Below are 17,941 nucleotides of genomic sequence, written 5' to 3' on the forward strand. Positions count from 1 at the left end.
CAGAAATACTGAAGATAACTAGCCTGCATACTTAATCTCAGATATTAACTTTTTTTTCATTGAAATATAAAAGCCCCCATATATTAAACACCACTAAAGATGTTCATATGGCAGTAAGTCATTGAAATAATGAAAGACCAGAAATGAAAATTACTTTTTTTAAATTAATTAATTATTCTTATTTTACATATCGATCCCAGTTCCCTTTCCCTCCCTGGGAGGGTTGGAAAATTTCTTTTGCATTGCTCTTTTCTGTGGCCTTCCTCTGATGCCAGCCAGCTATCAAGGAGATGAAGACATGATAAAGGAATGCATCTTCGTATTTCCACATAACCCATTCTCTATACTGTTAGCATTTGAAATTCTTAAATGAATATATTCACTAGCAAACCAAAGCAAGAAAACACAGAACATTAAATATTTGGCACTTTAATGTTTAAAACCATTACCTTAAATATGTTAAATACCATATCCCATAATGTACTGATTGGAGTTAAATAGATACTTTGTGGAAATATGAAGTGTTTTGATTTCTTTATAAAGTACTCTCTAATTAGTACACCATTGAAATTTTATGAGTAACTATTCTCTAAATCTTACAAAGCATATATCTTAATCATAAAATAAAAGAAAGGTTTATTTTAAGTTGGCCCTGCTGATGCAATCCTGTGTACTAAGCTCCATGGGAAGCTGATGCTAAACTACCTTATGTTTAGGACCACAGTAATACAGAGTGAGTCCAGAACATTGTGGAATCCTAAAGATTATACTTTAAAGTATAAGTAAATATACAAAAGAGGGCTGGAGATATACCTTAGTGGTAGAGCATTTGCCTGGTGTTGTGCATGAGACCGGATTTAACTCATAGTACCGTAAGTAACTAACTAACTAACTGAAGAGTAAAAATTCAAACAATTATTTTAAATATATAAAAGTAAGCAACTGAAACCAAAAATTAAATTAGGAAATGTGCCGCGTAAATTTGAATGCTCTGCTTTTGAAACCAGGTAAGGTTTGGCACTGTAGTTGACATGTAATTTTTGAGCTATTGCTCACACAGATAAGTCAGGGAAGAAAAGACGCCTCTTTAAATCTGCCACGAGGCCAAAAGAAATAGCAAGAGTTTCTTAGGGAGATTGCAGCATTGAACAGAAAGAGTATTGGAAATGGAATTTCGTTCATCTATGCTTCTTGATAGGAACATCATTAGAGTTAACCATAGAAAGACCAAATTTTAGTGTCTAAAAAGGCCTCCAAATTCAGTTTCTTAGTGTGGCAGAATGACAAAGAAGCTCTTCGAGTATCAGACTGGGACTAGCTTGAGCTTCAGTGTTTCTCATGTTACAGTTCCCTCCACAGAGTAGGAAGTAAAGAGCTGGGAAGGAACAAGTACCAAGGACGTTGGTCAGGAGTGCATTGTAATCACACAGTATGTAATGGAAAACACTGACGTGTCATTGCCAGAGTTCTGCTTGTAAAAGGGTATAAGGTAGGGAAAGATCTGAAGAAAGAGCTTTATCAAGCAGTCTACTTAAAGTTAGCTCTTAATATACTGATGACAAAACATTGAGGTGGGGCAGTAGAAGCCTGATGGCAACATGCTAAGTAGTAGCCAGTACATATTTAACTTTTTAAAAATGTATTTATTATATATATGTATTTATAATTTTTTCTTATTTTACATATTGATCCCAGTTCCCTCTCATCTTATTTTTAAATAGCTCTGTAGGACACTTGGCTTAAGTGAAATTTTAGTGTGTGGCTATTGAAGTCAATATACATATTCAAACCCTTCCGCATAGCTTTGATCCAGGTAGTGACTACATAAGCAAAAAAAATAGTAAAAACATTGCTGAAGTTGCACACAGGACAAGATGGAAGTCCACAGATCTATGACAGGAATGTTAGCAATTTTTCTGTAAGCTTTTGGAGATCTATTTTCTAAATATGTAAGTTTCCAAAGATTAAAAAATCAATATAGTATTCAGTAGCAACTTTTGCATAATAAATATAGTATATATTTTATAGCTTTGTGAGTAGGCAGACATTAAAAGTGATTGAATTAACATATATTTCAATGCCCACCTTAATATCCAATTTCTCTTTTTCACTCTACACAACACTATGGACAGAAGGTTTCCATGCATCTGTAGCAAAAGTAAGAAACTTTTCCCTTCATAAGTGCACTAGTTGGTGTTCGGGGACAATAAAGATGTCAAAGAGCAAGGCAATAATTATTTACAGGTGTTATAACTGATAAACATAGTGAGAAAAGCTTTTCTATGTCCCAAATGCAACCCTTTCCCATGGCCAGTTATATGGGATGACTCCAGCTTCAACTAGATAGACCTTTGCCTTACCATCTATTTCCTGCCCTGTTAACCCAGCCTCAGCATCACTTCCCAGCTATATGAGTGTAAATCACCGAGTCTGGTAAGCCCAGCACTGGTGAAGCTGACTGCCACTTACATTCATGCATGCTCGCATGCAGGCACACAAATTCAGAAATCATCTGTCCTGCAGGATCTTAAGCTTTGCCCTGTATCTTCCCACCAAATTTCTTGCTCTTTGCTCAGCTGCTATCATTTCTTGTCTGTCTCGTCATGCCTTACTCGTCTTTAACTACAGGACTTGGACTGACTCACTCTAACAAGTTTTAAGCACAGACTGAATCCCTTGACTTTACTCCTATTGATACCTTCAGTAGTTTCGTGGTGTGTATTTTCTCCTCAAACACATTTACACATATTTGTTTTCTCACAGGATGCATACTGTACGGGGTGCTTTCAGTTATCTATCTGAGGGAAGTATAGTAGAGATCCACATTTTTAATGAAAATATTAAAATGAAAGAATGAATAGATTGTATGATTATATTTAGAATAGCTTCTTTTGAACATTCTTAAGGACAAAAGAGTCATTTTCCTTAACATTTACTAATTGCAAATCTTTATACTTTGTATGACCCTTCCTTTTAGGATTGATTTTAAGATTCTGTATGGCATAAAAATATGTCATTTATTTTATTATATTTTAGGGAACTGGATGATTACTATTTTTCAGTATTTTATTTTCTCAGGAGTAATTCTACATGAACTAAAAATAATCGAAACTCAAGATATGTTTTACACTCATCCCTGTTCCCGGGACGGCTGTTTGTGTAGATGTTTTAAGTCGTCAAAGGACATGGTGTTCTTGTACTTAGGAGACCCTATGTTCAGCAGCTAAGGGCACCATTTTGTTCACAGCATCTGCAGTCACGTTGCATTTTCACCTTTTAGTTCTTGTTGGCAGAGGTTGCCTTGTAGCAGAATTCACATAGCTGTTTGCACGGTGCAGGTCCAGCCTTTATCAAAGCGATCCAAACCTTATGTGGAATCGCAGGACCTACTTTTCATTCCACTCATTTTGGTTTTCTGGTTCTGTCTTTTTTCAGAAATTGAGAAATTTCAAGGTTCAGATGGAAAAAAGGAAGACGAAGAAAAGAAGTATCTCGATGTCATCAGCAACAAAAACATAAAGCTGTCTGAGAGAGTATTGATTCCCGTCAAACAATACCCAAAGGTAAGGCAAGCAGCCTCCACTTTGTTCTCAGTGTGTTTGCACACAAACAAAAACATGGAGGTCTTCACCGCCTCTTGTGAGATAAACGTGGAAGGGGTTGCTGTATAAATATATGCAAGCACATGGTACCAGGGCACGAATTAAAACTGGAAGTACAGTGTTAAGCATTATTTCCAACTGAAGCCTAGTGCATTTTTTGGACACGGAAAGCTTTACATGCTTTAATCATTTATTCATCATGGCAGTGACTAATTATTACACCATATTATTAAGTATTCTTTTTTAATATATATATATATATACATACATATATGTATATATATGTGTGTTTGTGTCTGTGTGTGTTTATATAGATATGTATATATATATATGTATGTATTATTTCAAAAAAGAATAGAAAAAGCACAGCATTAGCTAATCATTAGAGAATTGTTGTATTCAGGAAACATTGTGTTACTGGGCTCTTGATTTTTACATTCTTGTCATCCATTATCAATTTTAAAACTAATTATTGTATTGTTTCCAGTGTAACACAACTTTAAATACTTTTGTACTAATAAGTGATTGATTATAATATAATATAGCATTCATTAACCAGGTTTCATGGGTGATATTAATTTCAGTGGATAAAAAGGGTTTCTATTTTGGCAAATAAAAGGAATAATCTAAAAATAGTTCACATAAATCAAGCCGATGATAAACTTTCCAATGAGTGAATTTGAAGCAGGAACCATATAATTACCTTAATAAATAAAGACAACAGAAATGATGGCTATAGTTTACCAATTGCCTTTTAATGTGATAAAGTATAAAAAATATAATTAACTCAAATGCTTTGTTTACAGTCACTAAAAATACAGAAAAAGCTGTTATATCAACAAACCATAAAATTTAGCTTTCAGATGATAATTTTAAGGAGTAAATAATTTTGGTTTTTTTTTTTTTTTTTTTTTTTTTTGTTAAAGCAGGCTTAGTCTGTGGGAAGAAGTGCATGATCATTGGGAATATATATATATATATATATATATATATATATATATATATATATTTTCATGAATGTTATTTGATTTTTTAATATAAAGTCGGGCCATCACATGAAAGTGCATGAAGGGTTTTGTTTTTTCTTGCATAGCAATTGCTTATGATATCGATGTAGACCATGATAGCAATGTAGACCAATGGTGGCTTCTATTAACTGATTATATTTTCAACTAGAGGATCCTTCCCTTAATCTACTAGTAAATACGGCATGACTTCATAGTGTCCCTTGAGATGACACTTGTCAGTCTGGGTTTGTGAAAACATGATAGTAAAATGTTTCTCTTTCACCTCTGGCCCTAGGTCAGTGACAACATGAAAGACATTCAGAGACATGAATTATGTATTGTTAATTGGGTATATTGTCAGTGCTGAATATGAGAATATGAGTTTATAATTGATTTATAATGTCAACTATTAAAGTAGGAAATTATGTAGCATCATATTTTTATATGCTGTGAAGATTTTCAAACCGTGAAAGTTTGGAATTTTTTTTTTTTACTTAAGTGTTTTGGAATCAGAATGCTTAAGCTAGGGTTAGTGCTGGAATGCTACAAAATATAAATATGTGGCATCTATGCTAAAAATATGTGACATCTATTCTACACATCAGAAACCTGGAATGCTGTGGATTTTTAAAACAATATTTTTATTGGAGATATTTAGTACATATATTGTTTCCTTTGTGGAATATTTATTTATATTTTTAGCTTGACTGATCCTGTGTAGAAGAAGTTGACAGCTGATAGCCCCAATGATAATAGTGTATAAAGTAGTCTCACGATAACTCATGCTTCAGAAAATACTCATTGCTCAATAGCATGCCAGTGCTTTTAATACTTTCTGTCAATATCTGTTCTATTTATTGACCACACAGATAAGAACTCTAGATCCCTTTATCAAAGAGCATACCATGAAAGAGGCTATCTAACTAACTCTATCCTGTTTAGTCATCTATCAATATTAGCCTATTTGGTTTTTATAATTCAATGATAAAGTTATATTTCCAAAACACACCCTGTTGCATCATTTTATATAATCTTTTCAAAGCTCACTGCATTTATTATAATGTATTCTCTCTGAGTACTTATTGGCGCTTCTCACAGAATATCAGAAATATTCCATTTTAACCATTGAACTTTCCTAATGTACATTCATGAGCTTAGTTATCATGATGTGTAGGGTTACTGTGAAACACTGAGCAGAGCCATGGCTATAAAATTTAATCTTAGATATTAAAATGTGATTTCTCCTTTGTGGATGGGCTCTCCAGAATGGCATGCATGCTTTATGCAAGGCTCCCTGAGACTCATCTCTACCCTTGATGCCTGCTGTCTGTTTGCACCAGTAATTAAGGTGTTGATGACACAGTCCTTTCAAACAAAGGGCAATAAAGAACTGTGGGAATTCTTAGGGGAAATGACCTTATCATGACTTTACTAGATGACCTTTCTCAGATAGATTTTGTTTCAATTAGTCTCCAACTTCAAGCTAATTTGCTGACTTTAGTTGAACACTACAAGGAATTGAAAGAAGTTTAATATCTTAAATTATAGAAATTATAAGAATGCTGTGGACGCATTTTTAATAATGACTTGTCTAGCGCTAGCATTTTATTTTTATTGATTTAATTTAGGAAAAATAGGCCATGTTATCAGATAATTTTAATGGACACTTTTTAATATTTTGGTGACAAGATTTATATAAATGTATTTAGGAATCTTGCAAAAAAAATGAGATTGCATTTTTGTTGCATTCTCCACAGGAATGGATAACAATAGTAGATATTAATTTTGTTCCCTGTAATAACTTCTTTGTTTAAATATTTTTTTAACTTTATTTTATGTGCATTTGTGTGAAGGTGTCAGATCCTCTGTTGCTGGATATACACAGTTGTGACCTGCCATATGGGTGCTGGGAATTGATCCTGTCTTCTCTGGAAGAATAGCCAGTACTCTTAACCTCTGAGCCATCTCTCCATTCCCTAATGTAATAAATTCTTATTGTCTATATATATTCAATAACATCAGAGAATTTATTTAAAATATAGACAAGACTTTCTCTATTTCTCTCTCTCTCTCTCTCTCTCTCTCTCTCTCTCTCTCTCTCTCTCTCTCTCTCTGTGTGTGTGTGTGTGTGTGTTTTGGAGAATACCCATGTGTACATGTTTGTAGACATAAGGGTAAACCAGGATGTCATCCTGTTGCTGTGATCAAACACCATGACCAAGGGATATTATAAAAGAAAGAAAGAGTTTACTTGGGGTTAGGGTTTCAAAGGGTTAAAATCTATGGCCATCATGGCAGCAGGGGCAGTAGGCAGGCAGGCACAGCTCTGCCCCAGACCTCGAGGTCTGGCATTGAGACAAAAATCATGAAGCAGGAGGGTGGACTAGAAATTATGTGGGATTTTGAAACCATAGCCTGCCCAAGTGACACACCTCCTCTAATAAGCTGTACATCTTAATCCTACCCAACCATTTCCATCAACCTGGGACTGACTGAACTTTCAAACATATGAGCCTTTGGTGACATTTTCCTTCAAACCACAACAATACGTGAATGAATATTTCTATGCCTGTTGTAGTTCTTTCAGTATAAATTTAGCACACACTATCATATAATACCCAGAAATTTGTCCTCTAACATGAATGAAAAACTCATCAAATAAAAATAAAAATTGGGGGGAGAATCAAGAATTTTATCAAATGGAAAACTAGTGCATTTTCTATTTTTTTTTGAAATATGTAGATATAATGTTTAAATAAAGATCTTATCAGTTTAGGGGACATCAAACATTAAAAATCAACTTTATTGACAACAAAATCCAATGCCAACCAAGAAGTGCCAACTTCTACCACCAAAATGGTGGCTAATATGAAGGCAATTTCTAATTAAAAAAAAAATGAAAAATACAGATGGAGGGTTTTTACCTTTTTACCATTCTGTAAGAATGCTTGAGAAAATCTTACAAATTAGGGGCTGGTAGATAATAGATAATAACTTTCAGACCTATGAAGAATTGAATAATGCTTCAATAGTGATAAATAAACAAGGTATAAATACAAGCGTAATCATAAGATTTGTTACTCTCTTTTTCTACTTAATTTAATCCCAGATACTCAGGGAATGGGGAATTTAAAATTTCATACAGGAGAACAAACAGCATTGTAGAACCCAATCACACCCTTATAAGTTCATTTGTGTCCATGAATTATAGATACGAATACATGTAATTTTCATGTGCACCTTCATAAATTTCAACGTTGGACAAACAAAACCACCACTTCCATTGTCCTATTCTCTGTCATTAATTTCTCTCAAGTTTCTAATGGCAGTAGCCTCTTGTGTGTTCTCGTTTCTACAATAGCATCTGCAATCTCTTCATAGCAGATATGGATCAGATTGGGCCTTTCCTTTCCATATTGAGAGCACGTAGAACATCCCTTCTCCATGTTGCATGGGAAAATGGGACTTTCTGTGGCACAGATGCCTCCGTCTTTTTTTGTCTTGACACTCACAGTATCCTTCACCTCCTCCACTTTTTCTTATCTCCACAGTGTGCATCACCTTTCAACACATTTGGTACTTTTCTTATTTCCTGCATGAAAGCTGCCTCCTGTGATATAGGGAGCATGATGGCATGTTGTTGTGTTGTTCAGTCGGTCTTTTGTTTTAATTATGTAGAAATGCTTAAGCACAAAATATTTTCAGAGTACACACAAGTAAATCTGTTCTGGGGTATTCTTGCTAGTGTAAACACAGTATTTATGAAACAAGGCTAGAATATAGGTCGTCAGATCATCCCCATCTTATAGACTTTCTATGAATCCTGTCCAGGTAGCAGTCACCACAGACACTCAGAAAGATCCATCCTGATGATGCCATTGTGACCTGACCACTGCTCTATTCTTGCCACAGAGTCCTCCTACAACAGTAAAATAATTCTAGTGGAACATTTACTTGACTCTCATGCCTACCTAATCAATTATGTTACCTAATCAAATTTCCTATTTAATATTAAGTTAAAAGGTTAACTCAAGAATTGCTTTCAACCCATCAGTGAAAATCGTATTATGGTTTTATTACCTAATCACCCATTTTTACTAAGTACAGTATATTGAACATTATTTGACCTTTTACAGAAGAGCATTCCTAGCCTGTAAATTATCCTTCAGGATATTAATTTCAATTAATTCATTCAGCCATTTGAGAGATGTTTATTAGAGTTACATTAGACATTTGGCATTCATCTCATAACTCTGAATGTGAAAAAGATGGAATTCTGCAGAATACTAAGCAATCTTCCTAATATATACTACTTTATGATAGATACATAAAAGCTGGGGACTGTGTTAACTTGTATAAAAAAAACTTGAGCCAATTTTTAAAACAATTTCCCTTAAAATATAGAGCTAAGTTATGAAAAAGAAGTAAGGGTATAATATAAGGTCATTATTGGACAGTCCATGAGTAAAAAGAAAGGAGAGAGAGGGGAAACAGGGGTGGGGAGAGAGATCGGGGAGAGCAAGGGAGAGAGGGACCCAGCGCCTGAGACTGAACATTAATATATTAATGCTTGACATGCATGGCAAGGAGAAAGGGTAAGGTGAGGTGGGATGATGCAAGTCCCACTGACAAGTTCTGTCAGTAAAGAAACATTTATTCCTCCATGTGTCTTTATAACCTCATAAAATTTTGGCAGTGGTCTGTTTCATGTAAAGATTCTTTCTGCCTGGAAAAAAAATCTTCAGGTCATATTTAAGAAAATAAAGAGGAGCGAGAAGACCCACTATAAGGGAACACACTATAAAGCTTTGAGTTGTAGACTCCTGTGCCAGTTTCAGCTGCGCTGTCATTAAGGGACCAGTGATGGGTTTCATGAATGCAAACGTAAAACTCTACTCTTTACATCTGTTATGTCGAAATAGAGACTGAGAACTTTCAAAATACATATAGAAGTTGGGTAATCTTCACATATTGAAACTCACAGAAGTTGCTATGAACCTTATTGTCCCTTAGGTATAGATTTCTGACATGTCAGTTATAGTTTATCTTAAAACACATGAATACATATTCCTGATTGCTCACGTCTTATATTCCTGTCTGACAACTATGTTTGAGATGCTCTTGTGGCTAGTGCCTAATATTACAGAAACTGGTTTCTTTACATTATTAGTACTATGTAGACAATGGTGAAGTCCCCACACTGTGCAGTCATCTGGATATTAGTTAAATGACTTCATAATTATCTAACAAATGTTGAGGCTTTATATTATTATTACCGTTGAATTATAAAAAGATACAAAATTAATTTTTATGAATAACTCAGTGCTGGTAGATTAGACAGAGAGATGATAGATATGACTTTATCAATGTGAACAGAGATGAAAATAGAAGGGATAATATGAGGGGGGAGGAGAGAGGCCTTCAGAAATGGGAGGGAAGGCAGGAGGAACAAGAGAGAATATTAGGTAGGAAATATAAGGAATATCTACTTTCTCTCATGTGCAGAACTTACTTTCCTATCCATCTATGTACATACATGTATATAGCCTGATATTAGAGCGTACCCTGTTGAAGGAAGTGGAGGGGGGTTCTGAAGGAGAAGAGGGCGTAGATTTGAGCAAGAGATATTGAATACATATGTGTAAGAAAATGTCATAATGAAACACGTCATTTTGTATACTAAGTAAAATACTAATTACAAGGAGAGTAGATATGAAAGCAGAAGAGGGTACATTGGGGAGAGGGCAGCAGTGAGCAGAAGCTTGGAGGAGACAGTAGAGGGCAGTGGGCTGGTTCTGAACACAGTGAGGGGCATGTCTTCATGCAGATGTCACAGGGAAACCAAGTGCTTTATAGACAAGGTAAGTCGTCAGCTGATAAAATCATAAACATAGTTTGATGTGACAGGGTACATTTCACAGTTTTAATGCTTTTTAACTTTTTATCACGATGGCTTGAAGTTCTCAAAAGATTTGTACACCGACTTATTCTGCCCTGAGCAATCAGTTGTGATTAGATCTATAGTATAGACAGGATGCTTTTTAATTATTTTTAGAATATAGCATTGTTTTTTACTGCTCTTTGGGAATAGTGCAAGGAATGCATTAAATTAACATTCAGAATTCTGCTGCCAAACAGTATTTTCCAAATAGACTGAAAAAATGCTGTGATTCTGTGTCACATTTGTGGGGACGAATGAGCACATTAGGTCCTTGGAAACCCTGAAGGGATTTGTTTTCTCTCAGCACTATAGGATAGAATACTCCAATGTTTATGAAAATGGAAAGATTATGGAGCACTACTTCCTTTATTCTTACCCCATTTTCATTCTTCTTGCTAATGACTTATTTGGACTTATGTATTTTTGTAATTAATGAAACATGGACCTGGGAATAACGGTACTATGCATTTTTAAAGAACTAAGTGAGGAAGCTCATTTTTGATCATCTGAGTAGAGCTGATGAATTAAAGAAAAGAAGTTTCTGTGTACGGCAGAAAAAAAATGACTCATACTTCGCTGTGTTCAGTCAGTATCATATAGAGCCAAAGTAGTTGTCTTAACATCCTTACAAGATGGTGGGGAGAAACAGAGGCCTTGCGGCCTTGTCCTGGATCCCTTGCTTTGTACTGATTCCTGGCAATGACAATATCACTTCCTGCCATTATCATCAGTGTTAGGATTTGCTGAATGTCTCCTAATTCTCTTGTCTGTAGCTTTGTGTGTGACTAACTTCACTTGGTTGACATGCTCATTTGAATACGCTTAACTGCATCTGGAGCTATGGGGATTAAACCCCCTTCCCAGCTCTCTGCCTGTTCCTCTGACCTAGCTCCTCCTGAGACAGCACCCAAAGAGAGGGAGGAGGGATCACATGCACAGGGGAAGTTAAGACCATGATGGGAAAAACCATAGAGGCAGCTGACTTGAGCTTGAGGGACCTCACTGACTATGGACCCTGCTGGGAACCTGCATGGGGTTGAACTAGATCCTCAGAGTGTGGGTAACAGTTCTGTGACTTGATCTGTTTGGATGGGGCCCTGGGAGTGGCATCAGGCCACATCTGCATATCTCAAGGGCTTGAACTGGCTTTTTGGAGCCCATTGCCTATGGTGGGATACCTTGCTCAGCCTTGATATGGGGGGGGGGTCTCAGCTTGGTATGCCATCCTTTGTTGAGTCCCCAAAGAAGGCCTTACCCCCCCCACTCTGAGGAGTGGATGGGAGGTGGGAAGAGGGGAAAAGGGGTGGGGCAGGAGAAGGGGAGAGTGTGGGAACTGGGGTTGGTATGTAAAATGAAAAGTATTTTTTAAACTAAAAAAGAATACATAAGGAACTCAAAAACACACTAAAATAATAAACAAATAAATACTTTCCTGATAGCTCCACACACAGCCTCTCACTGGGATCCTTCAGAGTCCTGCTTCTCCACTTCCTAGGCTCTACTGCCTCTTAGAAGCACCGTTATCATCTTTCATAGAAAGATGATGAACCCAGAGATATTTTTAAAGCTAGTATTGGTGAAATAGTAAACCAATTGGCAAGAAATCTTGTAGACAAATACTGACTGCAGGAAAGACATGATTTGTAATTTCCAGAATCCAAATAGGGGTGTTGTAGCATGAAGTCAGTAGGAATAGCTGTGTGACACCTTCAAAAATCACACCATGAGTATTATGAGCAGTTTTCTCTGCCAGCCCGGTCCCAGAGCTGTGCCAGCCCGGTCCCAGAGCTATGCCAGCCCCAAACAACACAGAGATACTGTATTAGATATAATGTTGTTGGTCTGTTACTAATTTCTTATCGGCTAGCTCCGTCTTAAATATTAACCCATTTCTATTAATCTAAGTATTCCCATGTGGTCTCATCTTACTGGAGAGAGGGTCCGGAGTTCTACTCTCTCCATCCTCCATGTTGAATCTCTTCTTTACTACTTCCTCTCTCCTCCTTCTCTCCTACTCCCACCTATCTTGCTTTCCTATCGGCCAACAGTGCTTTATTTATTAACCAATATGAGAAACATATTTACAGAATGACATAACCCATGTCACCATGAGACTTCAGGTAGCATCTGGAGCAAGGACTTGGTAAGGGCCATCAAAGAACTTTCCTTGGACTGTCCTCATCATTCGTCAGAACTGAGCTTTCTTCACACCAGACACTTTTCAAAAAGTAAGTATGTGCTGCTCTTGACACTAGCTGTGTTCCTGTCCCTGCTCAGTTCCAGGTGACAAACTGAAGCCCCCACGAGAAAGCATGGATAGCTTGATCATTCTCTCCATATACTTTGACAAACATTAGCAAACACGAACATCAAGATTAGTACTTTTTATCACTTATGGTTTTTATTTTTGAGAATTGGTTACACGAATGTGACATTTATCGATCCTAAAATGTTGATCAATCCTAACCTCATTCCTTCCCCTATTCCTCCCTATCTCCATTACCACTTTATTCTGAGAACATCACCTGGTTTGTTTTTTTTTTTTCAACCCCCTTGTTTCTACCTAACACTTCCTGTATATGCTTGGGTGTGAGCACACCTGTTGGACCATGAGAAGACTTTTAGAGTCCACATTCTTGAACAAAACTTGCTTTTCCTCACCTACTGCTATCAGTTGCTAGAAGCTTCTCAAGTGTGGGTGAGTTATTGTGAGCCTTTACCAGGTCCTTCCTAGGACTTTGGTTGCCTTGATTTTCCACGGGTCTTGCTGTGGGTTCATGCATGCAATGGTCTTGTCCACCAAATGGTGTTTTACCTCAGATGTTCTCTACTTGGCTCTTGTAATATTCGGTCTACTCTTCCAGGATGATCCCAGATACTTAGAGAGAAAGAGTATGATGTAAATTTTCCACTTGGAGATGACTATTCCATAGTCTTGCTTTCTGAACATTGGCTAGCTGGGGGTCTTCATATTCATTTTCATCTACCACAAAAAGAATTTCTCAGTTGAGAGGTATGCTCCTCAGTGGGTAAGAATATAAGAACTGAGGAAGGAATTTAATAATGTGTCCATTTAGTAAAATAATAATATAAAGTTCTCCTTTAGAGCCTTGGGCTTAGCCAGTTACTGGTTTGGTTCATTTTGTAGTCCCATTCATGGGTTCCATGCTGTGCAGGAGGGTTTAAATTCACTCAGAAAGTGACTGGCCACCACTATAACGTTGGTGTTATTACACTAGTTTTCTTCTCTTACCTGGCCTCTTATTGAAGCTTCCTGGGTTGACAGCTGAGTAAGATTGTTAAAGACTTTTTTCTCTCTGGAAGCATAGACAGAACCACCAGGAACTATGCAAGATAGCCAGTGAAGATGAAGCTTTCAGATACATTTCTCTAAGTTCTATTGTTCGAGTCAGTGGCATCTTCAGCCATCAGGCCATGCCATCCAATTCTAAGGACAGCCAAGTGCAATGCCAGTAGCATGTGCTGTTTAGGGAGTATGTATGTGACCCCATGATCAACAAGCCAAAAAGAGACAACCCATATTGGCAATGGACTTTGTCATAGATATCCTCTGCTTGTAGAAGAGTCATAGACAGCCTATGCTGTGTAGAAAAATTGTTCTGCAATTATGGGGTGGCACCATTTAATCTCCTTTTAAAGTTGAAACACTGCTTACTTATTTTTCTGAGCTTTAAAATGTGTGATATGAAGTTGAGACCTGATATTTTCAAGGCATGCATTCCCTTGCTTTTATTTTACCATTGACCAGAGTGAAATGGAAAATGAAGAAACCATTTCTTATCTGTGATGAAGCCTGCGTGAACTTCCAATTTCAGTTTATAATAAATGTTAAGGAATTTAATTATTTACCCGGGCTTAGCATTATACAAGAAAATCTGGATTTTGAATTTGACTCTGCATCATGTTCCATTTAAATGAAGCAGTTGATAGCGGGTTATTTCCCTGATGTTCAATTCATTCATAGTTTATGGTAATGAACTTAAGTTTTGGAAGAGAAGGAAACTAAGCCTTGAGATATGGTCTTAAATTGTGTAGTTTAATATTCATCCTCTGAGCAAGCTATGAAATAATGTTTCATAGTCCAGGTTTTCCCCTCAGACTCTGATTTGCATGAATAATCAGCAGTAAGCCTCGCCTTCACCAAAGCTTCAATGCCATCCATTGGTCCAAGACTCTACCTTTGCCCTGCTGTGTTCTCAGAATCCAAATGATGGAGTGCTAGTAACAGGCCTGGGATACTAATCTTTTTCTTTGGGGTCTGAGTTACATTCCCTGGGGATACTTATCATGCAAACATCACAACTCAGTCATTCCCGAAGACTCATAAGTTTGTGAGTGACAGCTACGGAGCAGCCTTTACCAATCTATGCCAGTCGTCTCCACAATGCAAGCGGGAGGTAAAGGCGTAAGTGAGCCTCAGGGAAAGAAAGTAGTCAGGCTACGGTCTGAATAAGGATATCTTCCTTCTAGGTTTCATATATGAGGGACAGCATGCTGCAAGTCAGCCTTATTTTCATCCACAGGGTGACCTCTGTTTCTACACACTTTTTCACAAACAGGCATAATATTCTTCATGGTGGGGCGATATTCCATTATGTCCACAAAATACATGTATCCGTCAAACACCTGGACCGATACCATATCTTGACAAATGTAAATAGTGCCTATGCAAAGAAAACAGAATATGCTCTCTCAAGAGTAGGCTGGCTTGGATTCCTTCAGCTATATGTATAGATGAGGTGTTGCTAGATCGTATGGATGTCCTCTTTCTAATATTTTCTGGGATACCATTATTGATTTCGGTAGTTTCTAGACTAATTTTCATTTCTTTACCCCAAAACGTAAACAGTATTTGCTGGTGCTCATCTTATGAAAGCCATTGTGACTGGTGTGGGATGGAATCTCAGCATGGTTTGACTTACATCTATCTCCCTGATGACTAAGGTTGTTCAGCATGCCTTTACTCAGTTTTTAGTCATCTGTCCTTCTTTGGGAAGTATCTGAAGAGTTTTGTTCAGATGCTCATCTATAGGCTTGGCTAGTTTTACTATTAATATTTTTAAGTTTTTCTAGTCTATATGTTATTCCTTTGCTCGATGAATAAGCTAGTGAAAATTTTAAAACTCCAAGTAGGCTATGTCTTCAGTGTCTTTCTCCATTTGCTGTCTTGTAAACTTTTTAATTTGATACATTGTCATTTGTGAATTCTGGCTGTAATTTTCTCAGCTTTGGACCCCCGACTAGGAAAATTTTGCCTATGCCATTGTCGAATATTTTTGCCATGTTTCGCTCTAGCATTTTCAAAGTTTTAGCTCTTGTAGTAAGAGTTGGCATTCATGTATACATGCTTTATTAACATATGAGAAATAAGAATTCTCATATGAAGACTTCATTCTTCTGTATGAATATATACCATTTTGCAGCATTATTTTTTTGAAGAGGTCATTGTTCATTTGACCTATGTTTTAGACACTATTATCTACTCTGGTGGCTCAAGATATATGAGATTTTCTGGGTCTTTTACACTATATTCCAGCAGTCTACATGTCCATTTTTATGTCAAGGTTAGTTGACATTACTGTGACTCTGTAGTATATTTTAAGTATGGGTTGTGATGCATTCATCATTAGTCTTTGTACTTGAATTGTTTGATCTATTTTATTTTATATTTTGTGCTTCTATGTTAATTATAGGATTTGGTTTTCTACTTCAATAAAGTGTAATAATGATAGGTGTTTTATTGAATTTTTAAATCATTCTCCACATGATTTCCATTTTAATATTAATTCCTCCAATCTTTAGACATGGGGATTCTTTCCACATTCTAGTTTAAGCAATTTTTAATATACTTCTTTTATTTTTTGAGACTGTAATATAATTACATCTTTTCTGTCTTCCTTTTCTTTCCTCCAAACCTTTCCATGTTCCTCTCCTTTCTGTCTTTCCCATTCATGGCCTTTCCCTCAATAATTATTGTCACACACACACACACATCCATGCATATATATTTCCTAAATGCATAATGTTGCTTGTATGTATGGATGTTTTTTAGGGCTAACCATTTGGTGTTTGATAACCAATTACTGTACTCTTTCCTGGGAAGACTACTTATTATTCCTGCTGTCAGCATTCTTTGTCTGTAGTTCTTTATATAGGATTGAGACTTCGTGGTCTGTCACTGTCCACTTTAGCATATTTTTCATCTATAAGACAATGCCTACACCTAAGACTCATAGGGAGGAGAGATTGTGAGGGGCCATAGGATGTGTGAGCTTGCTGTAAGTTTGTCTCTTAGAGCTGTTAGAAATGCCACCAATCAAGTCTCACCATCATGACTGCCTAGGTCATGTTGAACAAGAATAATAAGAGTAGATATGCTAATGTGCTTCCTTACACGATCAGCTAAATAGTAAAAGATGATGCTGCAGGGCACTCAAGCCACTTGACTCCTGAGAGCCCATCAACTTAAGTGAAGGACATAGTGCCTTTCCTGAAGATACCCAACTCCATTTTCTTTGTTACATATAAAAATTAATGTTTACTAATTTTCATTGTATTGTCATTGCACCAGTTGCTTAACTTGTATTAATTAAATTAATGCCTGTGGTAATCACTATTGTGAAATGCCCAAACTAAGGTGTAAGAGCTGTTCCCTTTTCTGCAGCTGTTGCCAATGGAACACGCACAGGAGACTAATTGTGCCCACATGGAGTTTATTGGTGGAGGGAAAAGAAATGGGGTAGCTGGTGGCCAACCAAAAGCAGGAGAGAGCGATTCCTGTTGGAAGACTCCTGTTAGGAGCTCTATTATTGGACCCTACTACCACATAGGAGGCCTAGTGATAGGAACATGCCACTTAATGCAAATTGGTGTTTGCCCCCAGGGTCCCCAATCCTATATAGCCTTTATACTCTCTGAAATATAGTTTAGCTGCTTCACTGAAAGCAGTCTGGGGGAGGGCTGACTCCATTTGTGCTCATGGGTGATGTACAAAACTTTCTGTCATCACCACTGCCTCTTTGCCCTGGTGGGCTGCTGGCCAAGAGGAAGATAGGAACAATGAGACTCCCATACTCTTTGTCGATGAATACTAAAGATTAGAGTTTGCCTTATGGTTAGAAAACGACGGTATTTAAAAGAAATGGCAGCATGACTTTTGCTTTGTTTGTCTATTGGCTGTAATCAAAATAGGACCAAAGACAATCCAGTTATCGTAAGTATTTATTAATCTCCAGAGTCTATTCTGGAAGTCAATCTATTCTGTAAACATTAACATAAAAAAGTGTTGGAACTGATTTTTCTTGTGATTAGCAATTATCGTTCTGCTTGTGGAGGGCATCTGCCCTTGTGTGTTTGCTCCTAGTTCAAAG

General features: G+C 36.8%; 1 protein-coding gene across 1 annotated transcript in view; it reads left to right on the forward strand.

Moving 5' to 3' along the window:
• Positions 1–967: 967 nt before the first annotated feature.
• Positions 968–17,941, forward strand: part of LOC127215292 (KH domain-containing, RNA-binding, signal transduction-associated protein 2-like) — a gene marked incomplete at its 3' end in the record, with an annotated part of 154,169 nt that continues 137,195 nt past the window's right edge. Inside the window, exons 1-2 of the mRNA XM_051175665.1 lie at positions 968–1,007; positions 3,436–3,563. Coding sequence (XP_051031622.1) covers positions 968–1,007; positions 3,436–3,563 — 168 coding nt within the window. The remainder of the gene's footprint in view (positions 1,008–3,435; positions 3,564–17,941) is intronic.

Source organism: Phodopus roborovskii, unplaced genomic scaffold, assembly GCF_943737965.1.
Source record: "Phodopus roborovskii unplaced genomic scaffold, PHOROB, whole genome shotgun sequence".
In the NCBI taxonomy this organism is placed as follows: Eukaryota; Metazoa; Chordata; class Mammalia; order Rodentia; family Cricetidae; genus Phodopus; species Phodopus roborovskii.